At 42.5% G+C, this 20,063-nt stretch overlaps 1 protein-coding gene and 1 pseudogene across 2 annotated transcripts in view; both read right to left on the bottom strand.

Moving 5' to 3' along the window:
• The window catches only part of GSPT1 (G1 to S phase transition 1), a 48,867-nt gene that overhangs the window by 22,616 nt on the left and 6,188 nt on the right, over window positions 1-20,063 (bottom strand). The window contains exons 2-6 of one of the 2 annotated variants that reach the window (XM_007985982.3): window positions 8,259-8,300; window positions 8,107-8,148; window positions 6,829-7,056; window positions 5,208-5,241; window positions 1,572-1,649 (exon numbers count right to left, since the gene is read on the bottom strand). In XM_007985982.3, the coding sequence (XP_007984173.3) occupies window positions 1,572-1,649; window positions 5,208-5,241; window positions 6,829-7,056; window positions 8,107-8,148; window positions 8,259-8,300 (424 nt within the window). The remainder of the gene's footprint in view (window positions 1-1,571; window positions 1,650-5,207; window positions 5,242-6,828; window positions 7,057-8,106; window positions 8,149-8,258; window positions 8,301-20,063) is intronic. The other variant, XM_007985992.3, reaches the window with a different exon arrangement.
• Window positions 14,087-14,537, bottom strand: LOC119621175 (cytochrome c oxidase subunit 6C-like; annotated as a pseudogene).

Below are 20,063 nucleotides of genomic sequence, written 5' to 3' on the forward strand. Positions count from 1 at the left end.
TGCCCAACACTACACCTTCCTAATTTTTGTCGTTTTGTTTTTTTTGGAGATGGAGTTTCACTCTTGTTGCCCAGCCTGGAGTGCAACAGCCCGATCTCGGTTCACTGCAACCTCCGCCTTCCGGGTTCAAGTGATTCTCCTGCCTCAGCCTCCCAGTAGATGGGATTAGAGGCATGTGCCACCACACCCAGCTGATTTTGTATTTTTAGTAAAGACAGGGTTTCTCCATGTTGGTCAGGCTGGTCTCGAACTCCTGACCTCAGGTGATCCGCCTGCCTCGGCCTCCCAAAGAGCTGGGATTACAGGCATGAGCCACTGCACCCAGCCATTTTTGTAGTTTTAGTAGAGACAAGGTTTCACCATGTTGGCCAGGGTGGTCACGAACTCCCGACCTCAGGTGATCTGCCTGCCTTGCCTCCCAAAGCGCTGAGATTACAGGCGTGAGTCACCACACCTGGCCCAATACAAATTGTTTTTTTTTTTTTTTTGACAGGGAGTCTTACTCTGTTGCCCAGGCTGGAGTGCAGTGGTGCGATCTCGGTTCACTGCAAGCTCCACCTCCCAGGTTCATGCCATTCTCTTGCCTCAGCCTCCCTAGTAGCTAGGACTACAGGCGCCTGCCACCTCGCCCAGCTAATTTTTTGGATTTTTAGCAGAGAAGGGGTTTCACTGTGTTAGCCACGATGGTCTCCATCTCCTGACCTCGTGATCCATCCGCCTTGGTTTCCCAAAGTGCTGGGATTACAGGCGGAAACCACTGTGCCAGGCCTAAAACTTTTTAATAAAATAAAAAATAACTGTCCTCAGATATTTTTGAAAAGTGAAAGCCACTAACGCACCATGTGGGAGCAATGGCTACTTGCTAAAAATTGCTTCAATATTACACTGCCAAGTAAAAATTTATATAAATTCAAACCATCCATAACAGTAAGCATTAATTTAGCTTACCTCATCATCTGTACTTCATAGCATGTCCTCAATTTTTTATAACACTGACTAGCATTTTTCCTGCTTATTACAGAGGAATATAATTTTATTTTTTCTTAAATGACCACCAATATCCCATTGAGATAAGGCTTGCTAACTTTTTAAAAATAAAAGTAGTAAGGTTAGAAAACAGAAAAAAGTTGACTGTCTCACCATTCAAAGGCAACCACTGTAATTCCATTCCATTTTATTTCCAGCATTTATTTACATAATGGTCATACCTTAAGCACAAGGATGTTTCCTGCTTCCCCCCAATTGCCACCACAATGCAAGTTCTATTCATGGTTACTATAAATTATGTAAATGTAAGTTTTCAGTGGTTGCAGAATGACCCAATTAAATGGATGGTTTATAATATTTTCAACAAGTCTATCACCAGATGTATGGATTGTTTCCAAATTTCTCTGTGTCAGTTATTAAGTCATTAGGAACTCATCTTCTTTGTATTATGAGGAGAGGGGAAATTTCCTTTGTTGTGATACCATTTTAGACTTCAACAATTTATATTTTAACAGGCTCCAAAAGCACTAAGTGGGCATCGTTTCCTTAAAAGTAATTTATAATGTCATTAAAGTTTACTATACCAAGTTTCTCTGTTTTTCTCTTTAGCTTCTCTTTCATACTTTTCAAGTGTCCTTTTGTCAACCATTCCAGTCAAATACCTGAAAACATTTAAAGAAAAAAAAAGTCAACAATTATTCACAAATTACTCAGTGGAATTAGGAAAATGTGAAAATCGTCGAGGGGAATTTCAACTCCAGAAAACAGTTATTTTATGTGTGTGTGTGTGTGTGTGTGTGTCCATCTCAAAATATATATATTAAAAATATATATTAAAAAAAAATATATATATATATATATTTTTTTTGAGACGGAGTTTCGCTCTTGTCATCCAGCTGGAGTGCAATGGCACAATCTCGACTCACTGCAACCTCTGTCTCCCGGGTTCAAGTGATTCTCCTGCCTGAGCCTCCCGAGTAGCTGGGATTACAGGCATCCACCACCACGCCCGGCTAATTTTTGTACTTGTAGTAGAGACAGGGTTTCACTATGTTGACCAGGCTGGTCTCAAACTCCTCACCTCAGGTGATCCACCCACCTCGGCCTCCCAAAGTGCTGGGATTATAGGCGTGAGTCACTGCGCCTGGCCATATTTTTTTTTTTTTTTTTTTTTTGAGACAGGGTCTTGCTGTGTCGCCCAGGGTAGAGTGCAGCGGCATGGTCTCAGCTCACTGCAACCTCTTCCTCCTGGGTCCAAGCAATTCTTCTGTCTCAATCTCTCAAGCAGCTGGGATTACAGGCATGTGCCACCATGCCAGGCTAAGTTTTTGTATTTTCAGTAGAGACTGGGTTTCACCATGTTGGTCAGGCTGGTCTCGAACTCCTGACCTCAAGTGATCTGCCCACCTCAAGTGATCTGCCTCCTAAAGTGCTGGGATTACAGGTGTGAGAGCCACCATGCCTGGCTAGAAAATAGTTAAAGGTACCACTGGTGGATGCTAAAATTATGGAAAGTGTAAGTGGAAAAAGGGTATTTACAGTCTCAAATTATCAAAGTGGCCTGGTGTGGTGGTTCATGCCCATAATCCCAGCACTTTGGGAGGCCAAAGCAGGCGGATCACAAGGTCAGGAGTTCGAGACCAGCCTGACCAACATAGTGAAACCTCATCTCTACTAAAAATACAAAATAATTAGCCAGACGTGGTGGTGCATGCCTATAATCCCAGCCACTTGGGAGAGTAAGGCAGGAGAATTGCTTGAACCCTGGAGGCAGAGGTTGCAATGAGCCAAGATTGCACCACTGCACTCCAGCCTGGACGATACAGTGAGACTCAGTCTCAAAAAAAAAAAAAAAAAAAAGAAAAGGAAAAACTAACCTTATAGTGGACAATCTTGACAGATGACACCTTAACCAAGTAATCATGACTAATTTCACCAGTAATAAGGAAGTTCTGATGAATGACTATGGTTATAAGATGTTAACATCAGGGCAGGATGAATGAAGGGAACTTTCTGTACTGTTTTTGCAATCATTCTGTAAATCTAAAATTATTTCAGAATATAGAAGGTTTTTGTTTGTTTTTTAAAGTAAATATAAGGTGGGCATGGTGGTGCAAGCATGTAGTCCCAGCTACTTGAGAGACTGAGGTAGGAGGATCAGTTGAGTACAGGACTTTGAAGCTATAGTGTGCTATGATCCCCCCTATAAATAGCCACTACGCTCCAGCCCGGGCAACACAGCAAGACCCTGTCTCTTAAAATAAATATAGTTTTATTTTTATTTTTTATAGCAATGAGGGTCTCACTATATTGCCCTGGTTGTTCTTGAAGCCTGGGCTCAAATGATCCTTCCACCTTGGCCTCCCCAAAGTGCTAGGATTACAGGTATGAGCCACCATGCCTAGCCAAGTAAATTTAAAAATAAAATAACAAGTAAATGTAAATGTAGGTACTACAGAAAAGAGAAAAAATTGCAACAATGTTGCTAGGCAAGTAAATCTTATTACTTGTCAAAATGAGATAATAATTTTAAAATAGTTCGTTAGTAACGCATACTTCCCTTGACTCAATCCAATTCAAAGCCCTCCTTTCCCTATAGCTTTCATCTGTGTTCTCCACATAGATATCTATAGTGCAGTGCACATAAGCATTTGCATGTAGAAACCCAGTGTGATGCCACCAAAACTTACAGCCCATCAGCAAAAAATATACACTGTCCTGAAACATAACATCATATGGCTGTGACACTTCAACCATAGAGACCTGGTGAAGGACCCCTGTTTAACAGCCTCTCTTAGGGTCTCTGTTGTGGAAATGTTCAGAAGTAACTGGCAAGATTACCAATTACCATTAGCCACGTGTGGTTAATCACACCTGTATCCCAGCACTTTGGGAGGCAGAGGAGGGCAGAACACTTGACCCCAAGAGGTCAAGACCAGCCTGGGCAATATGAAGAAACACCACCTCTACAAAAAACACAAAAATTAGCCAGGCCTGGGCCTGGTCGCATGCACCTGTAATCCCACCTACTTAGGAGGCTGAGGTGGAAGGACTGCTTGAGCCCAGGAGGTCGAGGCTGCAGTGAGCCAAAATCATGCCACTGCACTCCAGCCTTGGTAACAGAATGAGACCCTATCTCAAAAAAAAAAATTTAACTAGGCAAGATGATGGCAAGCCCTCTAGGTCCTCCTCTGATGACACAGTTTGAAGAAATGGGTCTAATTTACAGGGGCAATTAAAAATTTAGGACTTTTTAGTTATCAAGATTTGTCAATACTAAAATGCATTACTAAAAGCCAACCACAGTCATTTCATACCTAGGAAATTCCTATCATACGATCAAAAAATTATCTTAGCATTTTAGCTAGTCTACCTGTCTATTAAATCCATATACATTTAAGGAGCTAATGAATGAGGAAAAAACAGTTCTCCCATTCACCAGATTCAAGAGCTGGTTTTCATTATTCCCATGTATGTTATATGCAAAGCAGACTAAGATTTCCCATAATCTAGAGTTTTATGTTTATTTTTTATTTTTAAAAAATGTAAAAAGCTTTCAGAAACACATTTAACAATAGCAATAGTCACATTACAGAAACTACTACTTTTTAAAAAAAAATTAAAGTAGAGACAGAGTCTCACTGTCTTGCCCAGGCTGGTTTCAAACTCTAGACCTCAAGTCAAGTGATCCTCCCACCTTAGCCTCTCAAAATGCTGGGATTAGAGGTGTGTTCCACACCAGGCCAAAAATCACTTCTTAACATCAGTATTACATCCCAGTAATTTTATTTTTAATTTTTCTTGGCCGGGCGCGGTGGCTCAAGCCTGTAATCCCAGCACTTTGGGAGGCCGAGACGGGTGGATCACGAGGTCAGGAGATCGAGATCATCCTGGCTAACATGGTGAAACCCCGTCTCTACTAAGAAATACAAAAAATTAGCCGGGCGCGGTGGCGGGCGCCTGTAGTCCCAGCTACTCGGGAGGCTGAGGCCAGAGAATGGCGTGAACCCGGGAGGCGGAGCTTGCAGTGAGCTGAGATCCGGCCCCTGCACTCCAGCCTGGGAGACAGAGCGAGACTCCGTCTCAAAAAAAAAAAAAAAAAAAAAAAATTTTTCTTGGGGGGACCCATTTTATCTCCTTTGTGTGACTGTATGAAAGTTTACAATGCCTAAAATTCATTCAATCAATTTAACTCTGTTATTTAAAAGATACAGACTTACATTATTTGTCCTCCAATGGTTGACTTGCCAGCATCTAAAAGTAACATCAACATGCAAACCATAGGTTAAAACCAAACACCAATGGCTACATATGCAAGCAACAGTGCCCTTTAACATACATAATTAAATCTTCCATATGAATTTGTGGCATAAATCCTAGTTCATTACCCTTCTCTTTTTGAAAATAAGGCTCAAGGCTGGGCTCGGTGGCTCACGCCTGTAATTACAGCACTTTGGGAGGCCGGTGAGGGCAGATCACCTGAGGTCAGGAGTTCAAGACCAGCCTGGCCAACATGGTGAAACCTCATTTCTACTAAAAATACAAAAATTAGCTAGGCATGGTGGCGGCCCACTGTAATCCCAGCTACTTGGGAAGCTGAGGCAGAAAAATCGTGTGAAACAGGATTGGGAAACAGAGGTTGCAGTGAGCCGAGATCACACCACTGCACTCCAGCCTGGGCGACAAGAGCGAAACTCCGTCTCAAAAAAAAAAAAAAAAGAAAAAAGAAAAAAAAAGGAAACATTTAGAAATACTTAACTGATAAAGGAAAGAATTTTTTAACAGATTATTCCGAAGGCACAGCAGCAACTGACTATAAATTCCCCAAGAGGAGTTTCAGAGAGCAAAAGCAGCTGAAGAACTGTGAACTACATTTAGGTGCTTTTACTTATAGCAAGTAAGGTATGTGCTCCTTTACACTTTTTTTTTTTTTCCTCCGAGACAGAATCTTGCTCCGTTGCCCAGAGTTGGAGTGCAGTGGCGCTATCTCGGTTCACTGCAACCTTCACCTCCTGGGTTCAAGCAATTCTCCTGCCTCAGCCTCCAGAGTAGCTGGGATTACAGGCTCATGTCGCCATACCTCGCTAATTTTTGTATTTTTAGTAGAGACAGGTTTTCACCATGTTGGCCAGGCTGGTCTTGAACTCCTGACCTCATGATCCACCCACCTTGGCCTCCCAAAGTGCTGGGATTACAGGCACAAGCCACAGTGCTCAGTCGCTCCTTTACACTTTCAAAAGAGTTCTTGCTACTAAAAGAAGGAGTATGGTGTTTCATATTCGGGGGGAAGGCAGAGATAGTAGAAATGACAGACACATAATTCTGTATTTTTTTCTCACAATTCTGGGGATAGGTCATATAATCAGATAATATCTGAATAAATTAATTTATTCTTGTGTTTTTTGCTAAACCAGCAACCTGGCAAGCATCCAGAAGTTACTCCAAATTATTGATTTCCTGCTTCACACAAAATTAAGATATCTGGTAAGGTCAATCACATTAAAATTAACAAAGTTAACTGAGGTTCATTTAAAAAGGGCACATTTTCTAAGATATTATCTATGCTGAACCACCATCAATGGTCAATAGACTAATTATATGTTACATACAATATACTGAGGTTTTTCTTCCAGCATCTATGCTATTACAGAATTATTCATTTGCCTAAACTTCAAGAAAAGTACTTGCATTTTTTTGCCAGCTAAAAAAAATCTAGCAAGTTAAAAATCAAGACATTTTCAATTAATTTGCTTCAGTTTCACTAAACATCTCCAAATAGCTAAAAAAGATGTTCTATGTTTCATGTATCCAGTAACTTTAATTGCTATGACAGCAGCTTACCTACATGCCCAATGAATACTACATTTACATGCTCTTTCTTAGGAGCACCTGGTGGTGCAACCACAGACTTAGGTTTTGGGATCTCCTCTTCCTCCTCCATCATTTCATGGGCACTTTCCTCTGGCGGCCTTCCATCTCCCAAGGAACCAACCCCTGGCTCTGCTTCACTTATTTCTTCTTTGTGCTCCCATGATTCTTCTGGAGACATTTCTGTCTCTCCATTTTCTACTGAAGTAAGACATTTTAACTTAGTATTCTGAAAAAGATTTATAATCTATACTTTAAAATACACAAGCTTTAAAACAACAAATGGGACTTTGCATATGTAGTTCCATTTCCTAATGCCTAGTGACACATAAGCAGGAAAACCTCTTTCGTAACAGAAATGGGTGACAGCTTTCAAGGCAGACTCACTGCTGGTATCAGATCAGAGGGCACTGACTCACAGGCTGAGATTGCTATTTTAGCAAAGCTTCATTTTCATGAGGACAAACAAAATGTAAACAAGAGTCCTAACATTCCCAACAGCCTAGTTATTCCAGTGTTGAGACACCCTGATAGTACGAAAAAAAGTAAAGTTTAAAATTGTGACACACGAAAAGTATGAAAGGATTTAGGAAATATTTTCTTTTTCCTCGTAAAGTAATAAAACTTTGGCATCAACTTTAATCACCCTGGGAACATGAAACCCTTAAGAATTAAGTTATAAAAAGGAAGAACATTTTTCACCAAAAAAACAGAACACGTGGCCTGGCATGGTGGCTCACACCTGTAATCCCAGCACTTTGGGAGGCTGAGGTGGGCGGATCATGAGGTCAGGAGTTCCAGACCAGCCTCACCAACGTGGTGAAACCCCATCTCTACTAAAAATAAAAAAATTGCCAGGCGTCGTGGCACGCGCTTGTAATCCCAGCTACTCAGGAAGCTGAGGCAGGACAATCATTTGAAGCCAGGAGGCAGAGGTTGCAGTGAGCCAAGATCATACCACTGCACTCCAGCTTGGGCGACAGAGCGAGACTCCATCCCAAAAAAAGAAAACAGAACATGTACAGGTATTTAAATTGACTTTACCATTCCTCCACTCAATTTTATTTGCAATCACTAAGTTTATCAAGACAGTGTTAATGCCTACTTTGTTCTACTTTCTAAATACTAACAGCAAAGACTCAATGTGTCTTAAATGTAGGCATTACAATAATCATAACACATTTGCACCTTAAATCTTGAGAGTGAAAGAGTTTCATATTACTGTATTAATATGGTCAGAAATTTTCTTACCAATAGGTTCTGAAAGTTCCATGCTAACAGCTGAATTTGAACCTAGACAAGAGATTGAAATATAATATATATTTACAAAACAGTATCTAGGTTTATACAGCATAGACAACCTAATGTTTTCTCAAGTAGACTTTCAAAGAGAGCATCATTACCTTCACACAATGACTGTTCCTCTTGAGAGGATTCCACAGGTGCTGTTTAACAGAAATAAGTTCTGTTAAAAATTGATACTTATCCATCCATTTCACTTATCTTTTAATATGTAGTAAAAACAGAAGTTCAATAACACGACACAAAGCCTCAATCAATAACCCCAGATCAATGGCAGCTAACTCAGGCCTTCAAATTAGAAGTCTCTGCTTAACCTACTTTTCAAAATTCTACTAATTACAGCTAATTTTGAAACATTTTCAGTAGTTTCAATGTATTCATAAAAACATGCTTATTCTTTTGATTTGCTTTATAAACTTTTTCTTCACAGATACTGTCAAAGTAATCTGCAGCTCAGCACAGATCAGATGTGCTCAACAAATACACATCTACTTCCCATGATTCTCTCTTGGTAACCTAGCCCAAGAAAGCTGTGATTAGCTTTTTTTTTTTTTTTTTTTTGAGACTGAGTTTCACTCCTGTTGCCCAGGCTAGAGTGCAATGAATGGCACTGCCTCGGCTTACCACAGCCTCCACCTCCTTGGTTCAAGCGATTCTCCTGCCTCAGTCTCCTGAATAGCTGGGATTACAGGCACATGCCACGACGCCTGGCTAATTTTGTATTTTTAGTAGAGACGGGGTTTTGCCATGTTGGTCAGGCTGGTCTTGAACTACTGACCTCAGGTGATCCGCCCACCTCGGCCTCCCAAAGTGCTGGGATTACAGGTTTGAGCCACCGTGCCCGGCCTGTGATTAGCCCATTTTAATATTCCATACTCATCAAAATTCCTGAATAAATTAGATACCTGTAAGATAAATGACATTTGTATAAAGTCCTGAAATACATATAAGCCATTTAAAAACATCTGCAGAAAAGGTGATTCCAGTGATGCCAGTTTTTTCCTACACTAGAACTCTAAGACCAAGCAACAATCCAGTTTCCAGTTGCCACACTGCAAATTTATTTATGACATTACTGGAAGAGATGTGGAAGAAATACATACTAATAACCAAATATCTAAGTCTGCTTTTTGGATTTTAGTTTGTCAGATACAGACAAACCTAAATTATACTCCAATATGAATGTGCCCCTGCTGTAAACAATCTCCATGATAGAAAAAGACACCAAAGAATTAAATCATATGAATCATGCACAGCAAGTATGAAAAAATAATGAATTTGTAACCTGTAAAATCATTGCCCGGAAAGGATCAATACCTGTAAGAGTCAAGAGAAAGTGTTTTGGGTCCAACCTTCAATAGCATCAAATGTTGAGTAATTTCCTGTCCCTGATAGGTAAAGGACAACCAGATTGTTTTTATTTTTTATTTTTTAAGTGACAGGCTCAGATCGTCACTTAGGAAGATCTGTTTCTTGCAGCTTAAACTACATGAACTAGAGTGGGCAAGACCCCACAAGCAGGAAGACCCACATCACCACTACAAGAAGGCATGCCATGGGGACAACCAAGCAATACAACTGGAAGGGCAGGCGGGCTACACCTGACAGGAGGTGGGAGAAAGGGAGAGTACAAGGTCTAAGATGACCCCAAGCTGTGGGATGAGCAGGACATTAACAAACAGGGGGGAAACCCATTTGAACCTGGTTTGGAAGGAGACCAAAACTGTACTTCAAACACAATACAGATTTAACTTTTTTTTGCTTTTCCATTTTGAAGAAAAGTTTAAGGGTAAGGTAAGGAAAAATTACTCAATTTTCAGAGAAAGCCAGGCAGTACTGAGAGAATCAAGTTCACAGGCCACCCTAAGAAGGAGGTGACAGCATGGGGTACTCTCAAAGCCTGGAACTAAGCTGACTCCCAGGCTTAACTCCTGGCTTATGACAAGCTGTGAATGCATTTATTCCATTTAAATTGTGGGAATGATATACTATCTACCTGAGAGGATTGTTGAGGGGTTTATGGGAGGAAATGGGAGAATAATTTGTTTAGTGTCAGTTAAAGAACTCCTGGCATATTCAACAAATGTCAGTCTCCATCTGCTATGTAACTACTCCAACTCAATCCTATCAATATGTATTGAGTATCAGTCAGACACAGTGGCTCACACCTGTAATCCCAACACTTTGGGAGGCCAAGGCGGGGGGATCATTTGAGTTTGGGAGTTCAAGACCAGCCTGGCCAACGTGGCAAAACCCTGTCTCTACTAAAAATACAAAAAAATTAGCCGAGTGTGGTGCACACCTGTAATCCCAGCTACTCGGGAGGCCGAGGCAGGAGGATCACTTGATCCCGGGAGGTGGAGATTGCAGTGAGCCAAGATTATGTCACTGTACTCCAGCCCGAGCAACAAGAGTGAAACTCCATCTCAAAAAAAAAAGAAAAACTAATAAAAATGTGTGTGTGTGTGTGTGTGTGTGTGTACTGAGTATCTATTATGGGCCAGACAAGGATAAAAAGTACTCACGAATCCATATTGTGTAGGGGGTGGGTGGTGGTGGTAGCAATTTGCTTTAACTAATTTTTATTGAGCCCTATGTGCCGACTGCTAGCTTATCCCCACCAAAAGCCCTAGGAAACAGATCCTGTAATCACTACCATCTAACATACAGGCACATCAGAATCAACTGCAGGCATTTCCAAGTTATGCAAGTGCCATCTTCCCCTTCCTCAGATAGCCCCTGCTGAAAATCAGTATTCAAGTAAAGTAAGCTCTGGTGGACATACAGTTATGATGTACTGTATGTTAAAGCAGGAAAATGACTGGTATGGTAGGCTTCCTCACCACTCTCAAGTGTATCACTAACTGTAACAGCTTTTCAAAACAAAGCAGTACTTACACCTGACCACTTAGTTCCTGGCACCAGCTATTAGATTCACAATACAGACAGCTCCTCAACTTACAATGCATTGTAAATTGCAAATGCGTTGGGCATAGTGGCTCACACCTGTAGTCCCAAACCTCTGGGAGTCCAAGGTGGGAGGATGGCAAGAGTTTGAGACCAGCCTGGGCAACATGGCAAAAACCCATCTGTACCACACACACACACACAAAATCTGTCAGGAGTGGTGGCATGCGCCCAGAGTCCCAGCTGCTCGGGGGGCTGAGCCCGGGAGGTCAAGGTTGCAATGAGTAGTGATTGCACCACTGCACTCCAGCCTGGGCGAGACCGTGACACCCTGTCTTAAAAAATAAAAATAAAACCGATAAATTTCTACCCTGTCTTCATTCATCCACAGTAAACCCTTACTTCTTCATTCTTCTCTGGTCTTATTCATGATGCATACAACATCCAGATTTTACTGGCTACTAATGAGCCTGGGCTTAGAATCTTCCTAGGTTGAACTGTTCATGGCTAGGAAATAGATGATTAGGGTGTAATTTCTCACATCCTGCATGGTTCACAGCTGCTAGTAAAAGAAGTTAGAACCCTCTCAAGGAATGAAATTAGAGTTTCAAATTTTCCAACGTTATCTCTATGTTTAGAAACACACCCTTATTAACTATTTAAAAACGGAACAATTTTTGTAAGTGGAAAAGCTTTCAGAGTTTACCACTGAATGCAACTGCCATGCACCAAATTAAAAGGAAAAACTAAGTTTGAGACCAGCCTGGGCAACATGGCAAAACCCCATCTCTGCAAAAAATATATATGTATAAAAATTAGGCTGGACATGGTGGTTCATGCTTGTAGTCCCAGCTACTTAGGAAGCTGAGGCAAGAGAATTGCTTGAGCCCGGGTAGCAGAGGTCGCAGTGAGCCAAGATTGCACCACTGCACTCTAGCCTGGGTGAAAGAATGAGACCCTGTCTCGGCCAGGCGCAGTGGCTCAAGCCTGTAATCCCAGCACTCTGGGAGGCCGAGACGGGCGGATCACGAGGTCAGGAGATCGAGATCATTCTGGCTAACACGGTGAAACCCCGTCTCTACTAAAAAATACAAAAAACTAGCCGGGCGAGGTGGCGGGCGCCTGTAGTCCCAGCTACTCAGGAGGCTTAGGCAGGAGAATGGCGTAAACCCAGGAGGCGGAGTTTGCAGTGAGCTGAGATCCGGCCACTGCACTCCAGCCTGGGCAACAGAGCAAGACTCCGTCTCAAAAAAAAAAAAAAAAAGAATGAGACCCTGTCTTAAAAAAAAAGAGGAAAAATTAGGCTGGGCATGGTGGCTCACACCTGTAATGCCAGCACTTTGGGAGGCTGAGGTGGGCGGATCACCTGACGTCAGGAGTTTGAGACCAGCCTGACCAATATGAGGAAACCCCGACTCTACTAAAAATACAAAAATTTGCCAGGCATGATGTCTCATGCCTGTAATCCCAGCTACTTGGGAGGCTGAGGCAGGAGCATCACTTGAACTCGGAAGGCGGAGGTTGCTGTGAGCTGAGATCGCACCATTGCACTCCAGCCTGGGCAACGTGAGTGAAACTCCGTCTTTTTAAAAAAAAAAAAAAAAAAAAAAAAGAAGCAAAACTAATGGTATAATTTATAATAAAGGAAGATTAATGAATTGGCTGTGATACTTGGTACATTACCACAAATTTTAAAACATGAAGTGAAAAGATTTTACCAGAAGACAGCAGAACACCAGTACTGCCTACGATTCAGATGATAAACTGGATCTTGTTTTTTTTTTTAAGAGATGGAGTCTCGCTCTGTCACCCAGGTTGGAGTACAATATCGTGGTCTCGGCTCACTGCAACCTCCACTTCCCAGGTTCAAGCGATTCTCCAGCTTGAAGTCCCGAGTAGCTGAGACTACAGGCGTGTGCCACCATACCCAGCTAATTTTTGTACTTTTAGTAGAGACGGGGTTTCACTATGTTGGCCAGGCTGGTCTCAAACCCCTGACCTCATGTGATCTGCCCACCTCAGCCTCCCAAAGTCCTGGGATTATAGTCATGAGCCACCGCACCTGGCCTTAAATTTTTTATAGAGATGGGGTTTCAATAGGTTCCCCAGACTGGTCTCCAACTCCTGAGCTCAAGCAATCCACCCACCTCAGTCTCCCAAAGTGCTAGGATTACAGGTGTGAGCCACCGCGCCCAGCTTCCAAAATACTTTAATAACCCAAAAGGAAACCCATATTCATTTAGCAGTTACTGCCCACACTCTCTCCTAGCTTCTGGCAGCCACCAGTAAGTCTGTTTTCTGTCTCTGTGGATTTACCTCTTCTGAATATTTCATATCAATGGAATCAAAGAATATGTGGTGTTTGTGTTGTTTCACCATAATCAAATTTTAACTATCAATTTTAAGATCCAGTTATCAGGCCAGGCGCGGTGGCTCATGACTGTAATCCCAGCACTTTGGGAGGCTGAGGCAGGCAGAGCACCTGAGGTTAGGAGTTTGAGACCAGCCTGGCCAACACCGTGAAACCCTGTCTCTACTAAAAATACAAAAATTAGCTGGGGTGGTGACAGGTGCCTATAATCCCAGCTACTCAGGAGGCTGAGCCAGGAGAATCTGGGAATCTTGAACCTGGAAGGCGGAGGCTGCAGTGAGCTGAGATCGCACCACTGCACTTCAGCCTGGGCATAACAGTGAGACTCTGTCTCAAAAAAAATAAAAATAAAAATTAGCTGGGTGTGGTGGCACATGTCTGTAGCACCAGCTACTTGGGATGCTGAGGTGGGAAGATCACTTGAACCCGGGAGGTGGAGCGAGGTTGCAGTGAACCAAGATGGCACCACTGATCTCCAACCTGGACGATAGGGTGAGACCCTGTCTCCCCCCCCAAAAAAAAGAAAATGCTTTAGAACTAGATAGAAATGCTGGTTGTACAACACGGTGTGAATGTACTAAATGTTACTGAATTGTTCACTTTAAAATGGTTAGTTTTATTTATTTATTTGTTAATTGTTTATCAAGAGGAACTATTTCTTAGCCCACATATTCATGTGTTCAGGAACACGAGTCAGTGACAAACTTCTAAGTAAATCAACCTAAAGAAATTCTTTATATTCCAAGATTACTTTACACTCTGAAAGACACCAGCCTTCCTCATCTCCTCAAAATCTCATCATTTCTGTAGAAATCTGCATATGCCTTCTTTCTTGGTTCAGCCACACCAAACTTATACAAAGCTGCAACCCCCAGGGATACCATGAATGCTCCAAACATATGAAATTGCAGACGCTTGGCCAAAAGGCCGTGCATCTGAGGTTTTGGCAACACTTCGGGAACCATGGTAGTTACTGTCCTTGACATGTACGCCAACCTCAACACCAACGTCCTTCCTGACTCATTTTATTTTATTTATTTTGAGACGGAGTCTTGCTCTGTCGCCAGGCTGGAGTGCAGTGGTGCGATCTCGACTCACTGCAACTTCCGCCTCCCGGGTTCAAGTGATTCCCCTGCCTCAGCCTCCTGAATAGCTGGGACAACAGGCGCGCGCCACCACGCCTGGGTAATTTTTTTATTTTAGTAGAGATGGGGTTTCACCATGTTGGCCAGGATGGTCTCAATCTCCTGACCTTGTGATCTGCCCACCTAGGCCTCCTAAAGTGCTGGGATTACAGGCGTGAGCTCCGCACCCAGCCAGTTTTATGTTATGTGGATTTTGCTTCAATTTTTAAAAAGGGTATACAATTATTTTTAAAGCTTTGATCATGGATCAAAGGACTTGAACATGGAGAATCCTACTTGGCCAGCACATCCACACAGCACACGTCAGTCAAGGCCATAGACATCATGGCAGGTAAAAAAAAAGCTACGTTTTGATTCAAGTTACGTTTAAAACACAAATGTTTGCCTAATTCTTAAAAAGTGCCTGATGCATATATTTCATAAATCAGCAATTTAAATTCATACTGCTTTAGACACAAAACTAATCTTTAGGCCGGATGTAGTGGCTCATGCCTGTAAAACCAACACTCTGGGAAGCAAGGCAGGAGGATCACTTGAGGCCAGGAGTTTGAGACCAGCCTGGGAAACACAAGGAGAATTCATCCTTACAAAAAATTTGAAAATTAACTGGGTATAGTGGCACAAGCCTATAGTCCTAGGCAGGAGAATCACTTGAACCTGGGAGGTGGAGGCTGTAGTGAGCAGTGATCACACCAGTGCACTCCAGCCTGGGTGACACAGCAAGACCCTGTATCAAACAATAACAACAAAACACAGTCATCCTAAGTAAGACTGTAGTTTTGTTAGCTAAATGGGGTGTTAAAGAAAAATACAACTTCAGAGCTGTCACAGAAGTGTCTCACATTGCATGAAAGAAATATGTGTGACAAAAATCTGTCCAAGTTTCTGTAGTGATGGAAATGTTTTACATCTGTGCTGTGACATGATAGTCACCAGCGACATGTGGTTATTAAGCACTGGAAACATGGCTATTACGACTGAGGAACTGAATTTTAAATTTAATTTTAATAAATTTAAATAGCCACATGTGGTTCTCGATTACACTTTGGACACACAGTTCTAGCTCAAGGATTCTCCTAAATTGCAGTACACACTTGCCTACCTAATCCCCCATTTCTATCCCATTCCCTGTCCATCCCCCAGCCTGAAGGGCTAACGATCACTCCTCTCGCACATGACACCTCTTTAAATTAGAGGCACACGCGGGGACTGGGTGCAGTGGCTCACACCTGTACCTGTAATCCCAGCACTTTGGGAGGCCAAGGCAGGCGGATCACTTGAGGTCAGGAATTTGAGACCAGCCTGGCCAACATGGTGAAACCCCGTCTCTACTAAAAAATTAGCCGGGTCTGGTGGCACACACCTGTAACCCCAGCTACTCAGGAGGCTGTGGTGGGAGAATGGCTTGAACCAGGGAGGCGGAGGTTGCAGTGAGTTGAGATCATTCAGTCACTGCACTCCAGCCTGGGTGACAGAACAAGACTGTCTCAAAAATAAATAAATAAATAAATAATAGGTACACATGTATCTTAGCTCTTGTTCCCTGGATTACAGACTTCCAGAATTAACTGTAGGTGGATGGATTTCTGAAACATGGAGACTTTTTTCTACTTCGGTAATCTCAACAAGTTGGCATGATGTATTGTATAGAATAAATACACAGTCAATTTTTACTGAATTAGTGTGTTTTTCTTTGACTTTCACACTGGTTCCTTCCAGTCACATCAGTTCACTTTTTCACTTTTCTTTTTTTTTCTTTTTGAGATGGAGTCTCGCTCTGTCGCCCAGGCTGGAGTGCAGTGGCACAATCTCGGCTCACTGCAACCTCCACCTCCTGGGTTCAAGCATGAGCCACCGTGCCTGGCCTCACTCTCCTTTTCTGACCAGGATCCTTAGCCTCCATCTGTACATTCATTGCATTTCCATTACGGTTCAAGAGAGTTGAAAACAATTGTAAATGTGCCAACTTTCTAAGAAGGGGTTAGGGAAGCACTACACTCAGGAGATGTTGGGCCAGGTGTGGTGGTTCTCGCCTATAAGCCCAGCACTTTGGGAGGCCAAGCTAAGAGGACTGCTTGAGGCCAAGAGTTCAAGACCAGCCAGGGCAACACAGTGAGGCTTTGTCTCTACAAAAAAAAAAAATGTAAAAATTAGCCAAGCGTGGAGGTATATAGTTGTAGTCCCAGCTATTTGGGAGGCTGAGGCAGGAGGATCCCTTAAACCCAGGAGGTTGAGGCCGCAGTGAGCTCTGACTGTGCCACTGCACTCCAGCCTGGGCAACGTGAGACCCTGTCTCAAAAAACAAAATTAAAAAAAGAAAATTTTAAATTAACTATGTGGTTCATATTACATTTCCATTAAATTATACCAGGGTGGTAACGATAAAAAAGCAAGATTCATTTATCTCAGGAAGAAAATTAGGCTGAGATGATAAATCCAGCAGCCAGCAAGTCTTAATAATTGGCACTTATCTGGTAAGATCACATGAGACAATGTTTCTTGAAATTTTTTCACGAAAATCCCTCCAACAGGAATGACCCCATCTCCGAACAAAAATTTGCAAGCTGAGGTATTTTTTTTCCCCACAGACAATACTGAAAAACAGTAAAAGCAAACACCAGACAGAAAAGTCTGCAGAACACATAAAAAATGTGGATGGTTTTGCCTTAATTACCTAACAGTCTAAAAATAAAAAGGCACAGTGGTACAGACAGTGGTGAACACAGCTGTTTTAAAGTATTTTACATCAACATTTGCTAAAATGTAAAAAGAAGTAATTTCAAAATATTGCTTTAAATCAGAGCATTGCCTACTTATGACAAATATTGGCCGGGCGCGGTGGCTCAAGCCTGTAATCCCAGCACTTTGGGAGGCCGAGACGGGTGGATCACGCGGTCAGGAGATCGAGACCATGCTGGATAACACGGTGAAACCCCATCTCTACTAAAAAATACAAAAAAGCTAGCCGGGCGAGGTGGCGGGTGCCTGTAGTACCAGCTACTCGGGAGACTGAGGCAGGAGAATGGCGTGAACCCGGGAGGCGGAGCTTGCAGTGAGCTGAGATCCGAGACTCTGTCTCAAAAAAAAAAAAAAAAAAAAGACAAATATCATTCTGCTACCACTGAGACAGAACACAGAGAAATGCCACAGTCCAAGCTCACGGACCCAGTTTCTGGAGAGCCTCGGTCTACTTTAATACAAAATCACAGGGAAAGCACTAGCAGTCACTACTAGAACAAACTTTGAAATGACCTAGATTCTAAGCCTCGCTCCTCTCATGGATGTGACCCTAAGTTATTTAGCTTTACTGAGCCCTTATTTTCTCATCTGTAAAATGGGTCAACAGTACCTAAACCTCAAGAGAATGTTGTGAAGACTAAATAACTGAGAAGGGGATATTAAGCAGTGGTGGTAACTGCTCAATAAATTTATTACAGCAAGCATTTCAAAGCCCCAAAATAATTTCAAAAACCTTTAAGAATGAAACATTAGGCAAATGCCAAGGCCACTCTCAGAAAACACATGCTAGTTGTAGTAATCAGCTCTAAGCATGCCCTTCCCCGCCCCTGCCCCCGCCCCCGCCCGCCCCCTCCCCTCCCCCATTATTAAACTGCATGATGTGGCAGATTGAGCACTAAACTAGCAGGTGGCAAATCTGCATTCTAGACTCAACATGGTCATTAACTCTGTGGGTGACCTTAGGCATCTACTTAGCATTTCTAAGGCTCCAGTTCCTTTATCCGAAAATGAGGAGATTGTACAAGTGCTAGGGTCATATCCAGCGCTAACATTCTAAGAACCTCTTTATTCAGACACTAAAGGAATACCACATTATCAACCTGATTACACTCTGCATAGAGTAACTGAAATTCCATTCTGTTTTTCAAACAACCCTGAAGGATAGTCTTACGAGCTACATCCTGACTACTTCAAAAACAATTTGAAGCCAGGCAAGGTGGCTCACACATGTAATCCCAGCACTTTGGGAGGCTGAGGCGGGTGGATTACTTGAGGTCAGGAGTTCAAGACTAGCCTGGTCAGCATGGCAAAACCCTATCTCTACTAAAAATACAAAAATTAGCCAGGCATGGTGGTGCACGTGTGTAATCCCAGCTACTTGGGAGGCTGAGGCAGGAGAATCACTTGAACCAGGCAGGCAGAGGTTGGGGTGAGCCAAGATCGCGCCAGTGCACTCCAGCGTGGGCAACAGAGAGAGATTCATCTCAAAAACAAAAAAACAAAACAAAAAAAACCATTTAAATAACATTTAAAATACACAAACCAAAACCATTTCAGAGAGCCTCAAAAAAATACAAAAATAACAAAAACAGCAGGGTGTGGTGTCTCATGCCTGTAATCCCAGCACTTTGGGAGGCCAAGGTGGGTGGCTGACTTGAGGTCAGTAGTTCAAGACCAGCCTCGCCAACATGGTGAAACCCTGTCTCTACTAAAAATACAAAAATTGGCGGGGCATGGTGGTGCGCGCCTGTAATCCCAGCTACTCGGGAGACTAGGGCAGGAGAATCGCTTGAACCCGGGAGGTGGAGGTTGCCATGAGCCACGATCACTACACTCCAGCTGGGGCAACAGAGGGAGACTCCGTGGCAAAAACAAAAAATAACAGAAACATTTTTCTGCCACCAAAATGAACCACCCAAAGGAATGGACAAGTAGTATGGTAACATACTGGAATTCCACAGAAATATATTCAACCAGGAAATTACCCAGTGACATTCTGCAGAATGCGTTTTTTTTTTTTTCCAAGTGAAGTGACATACAATTACCTAATGGGAATGTGGTTTGGAAGTGAGTGTCACCAATGTTAGGTCAGGTGCTCAAGAAAGCCTTAATGTGTTCTTCTCTCTTTGAAAGTAGAATTATGACGGGAAACTGGTTCAACATGCAGTACTATAACAACTAGGTTTCCTTAAAACAAAGCCATTTACAAAGCAGCCATATAAATCTACATCCTCGGCTCTACTGAAAACAAGGCAGAAACTTCTAAGCCTTGAAACAAATCAACAGCTAAAAACTGTCAATTTTCTTGATTGTTCTGAGGACCTCAGACCCTTCAACTAGTAGCCAAATTCTTGCCTCCCGAAGATATTTTAAAACTAAGGGTAGAATGATGAAATTCTAAACATGCCCCAATAGATACACTAGCCAGACTCATAGTAACTGAACTCACTGCTGTTTAATGCTAAATAGACAAGTATTGTAAAAAGATAACTAGTGCTCTACCTTCAGCACTCTCGAAAAACTTAAAAATATGAAACCTGGCCAGGCACAGTGGCTCTCGCCTATAATCCCAGCACTTTGGGAGGCTGAGACGGGTGGATCACCTGGGGTCAGGAGTTCGAGACCAGCTTGGGCAACATGGTGAAACCCCGCCTCTACTAAAAATACAAAAATTAGCTGGGCGTGGTGGCAGGTGCCTGTAATCTCAGCTACTTGGGAAGCTGAGGCAGGAGAATTGCTTGAAC

Source organism: Chlorocebus sabaeus, chromosome 5, assembly GCF_047675955.1.
Source record: "Chlorocebus sabaeus isolate Y175 chromosome 5, mChlSab1.0.hap1, whole genome shotgun sequence".
Lineage (NCBI taxonomy): Eukaryota > Metazoa > Chordata > Mammalia > Primates > Cercopithecidae > Chlorocebus > Chlorocebus sabaeus.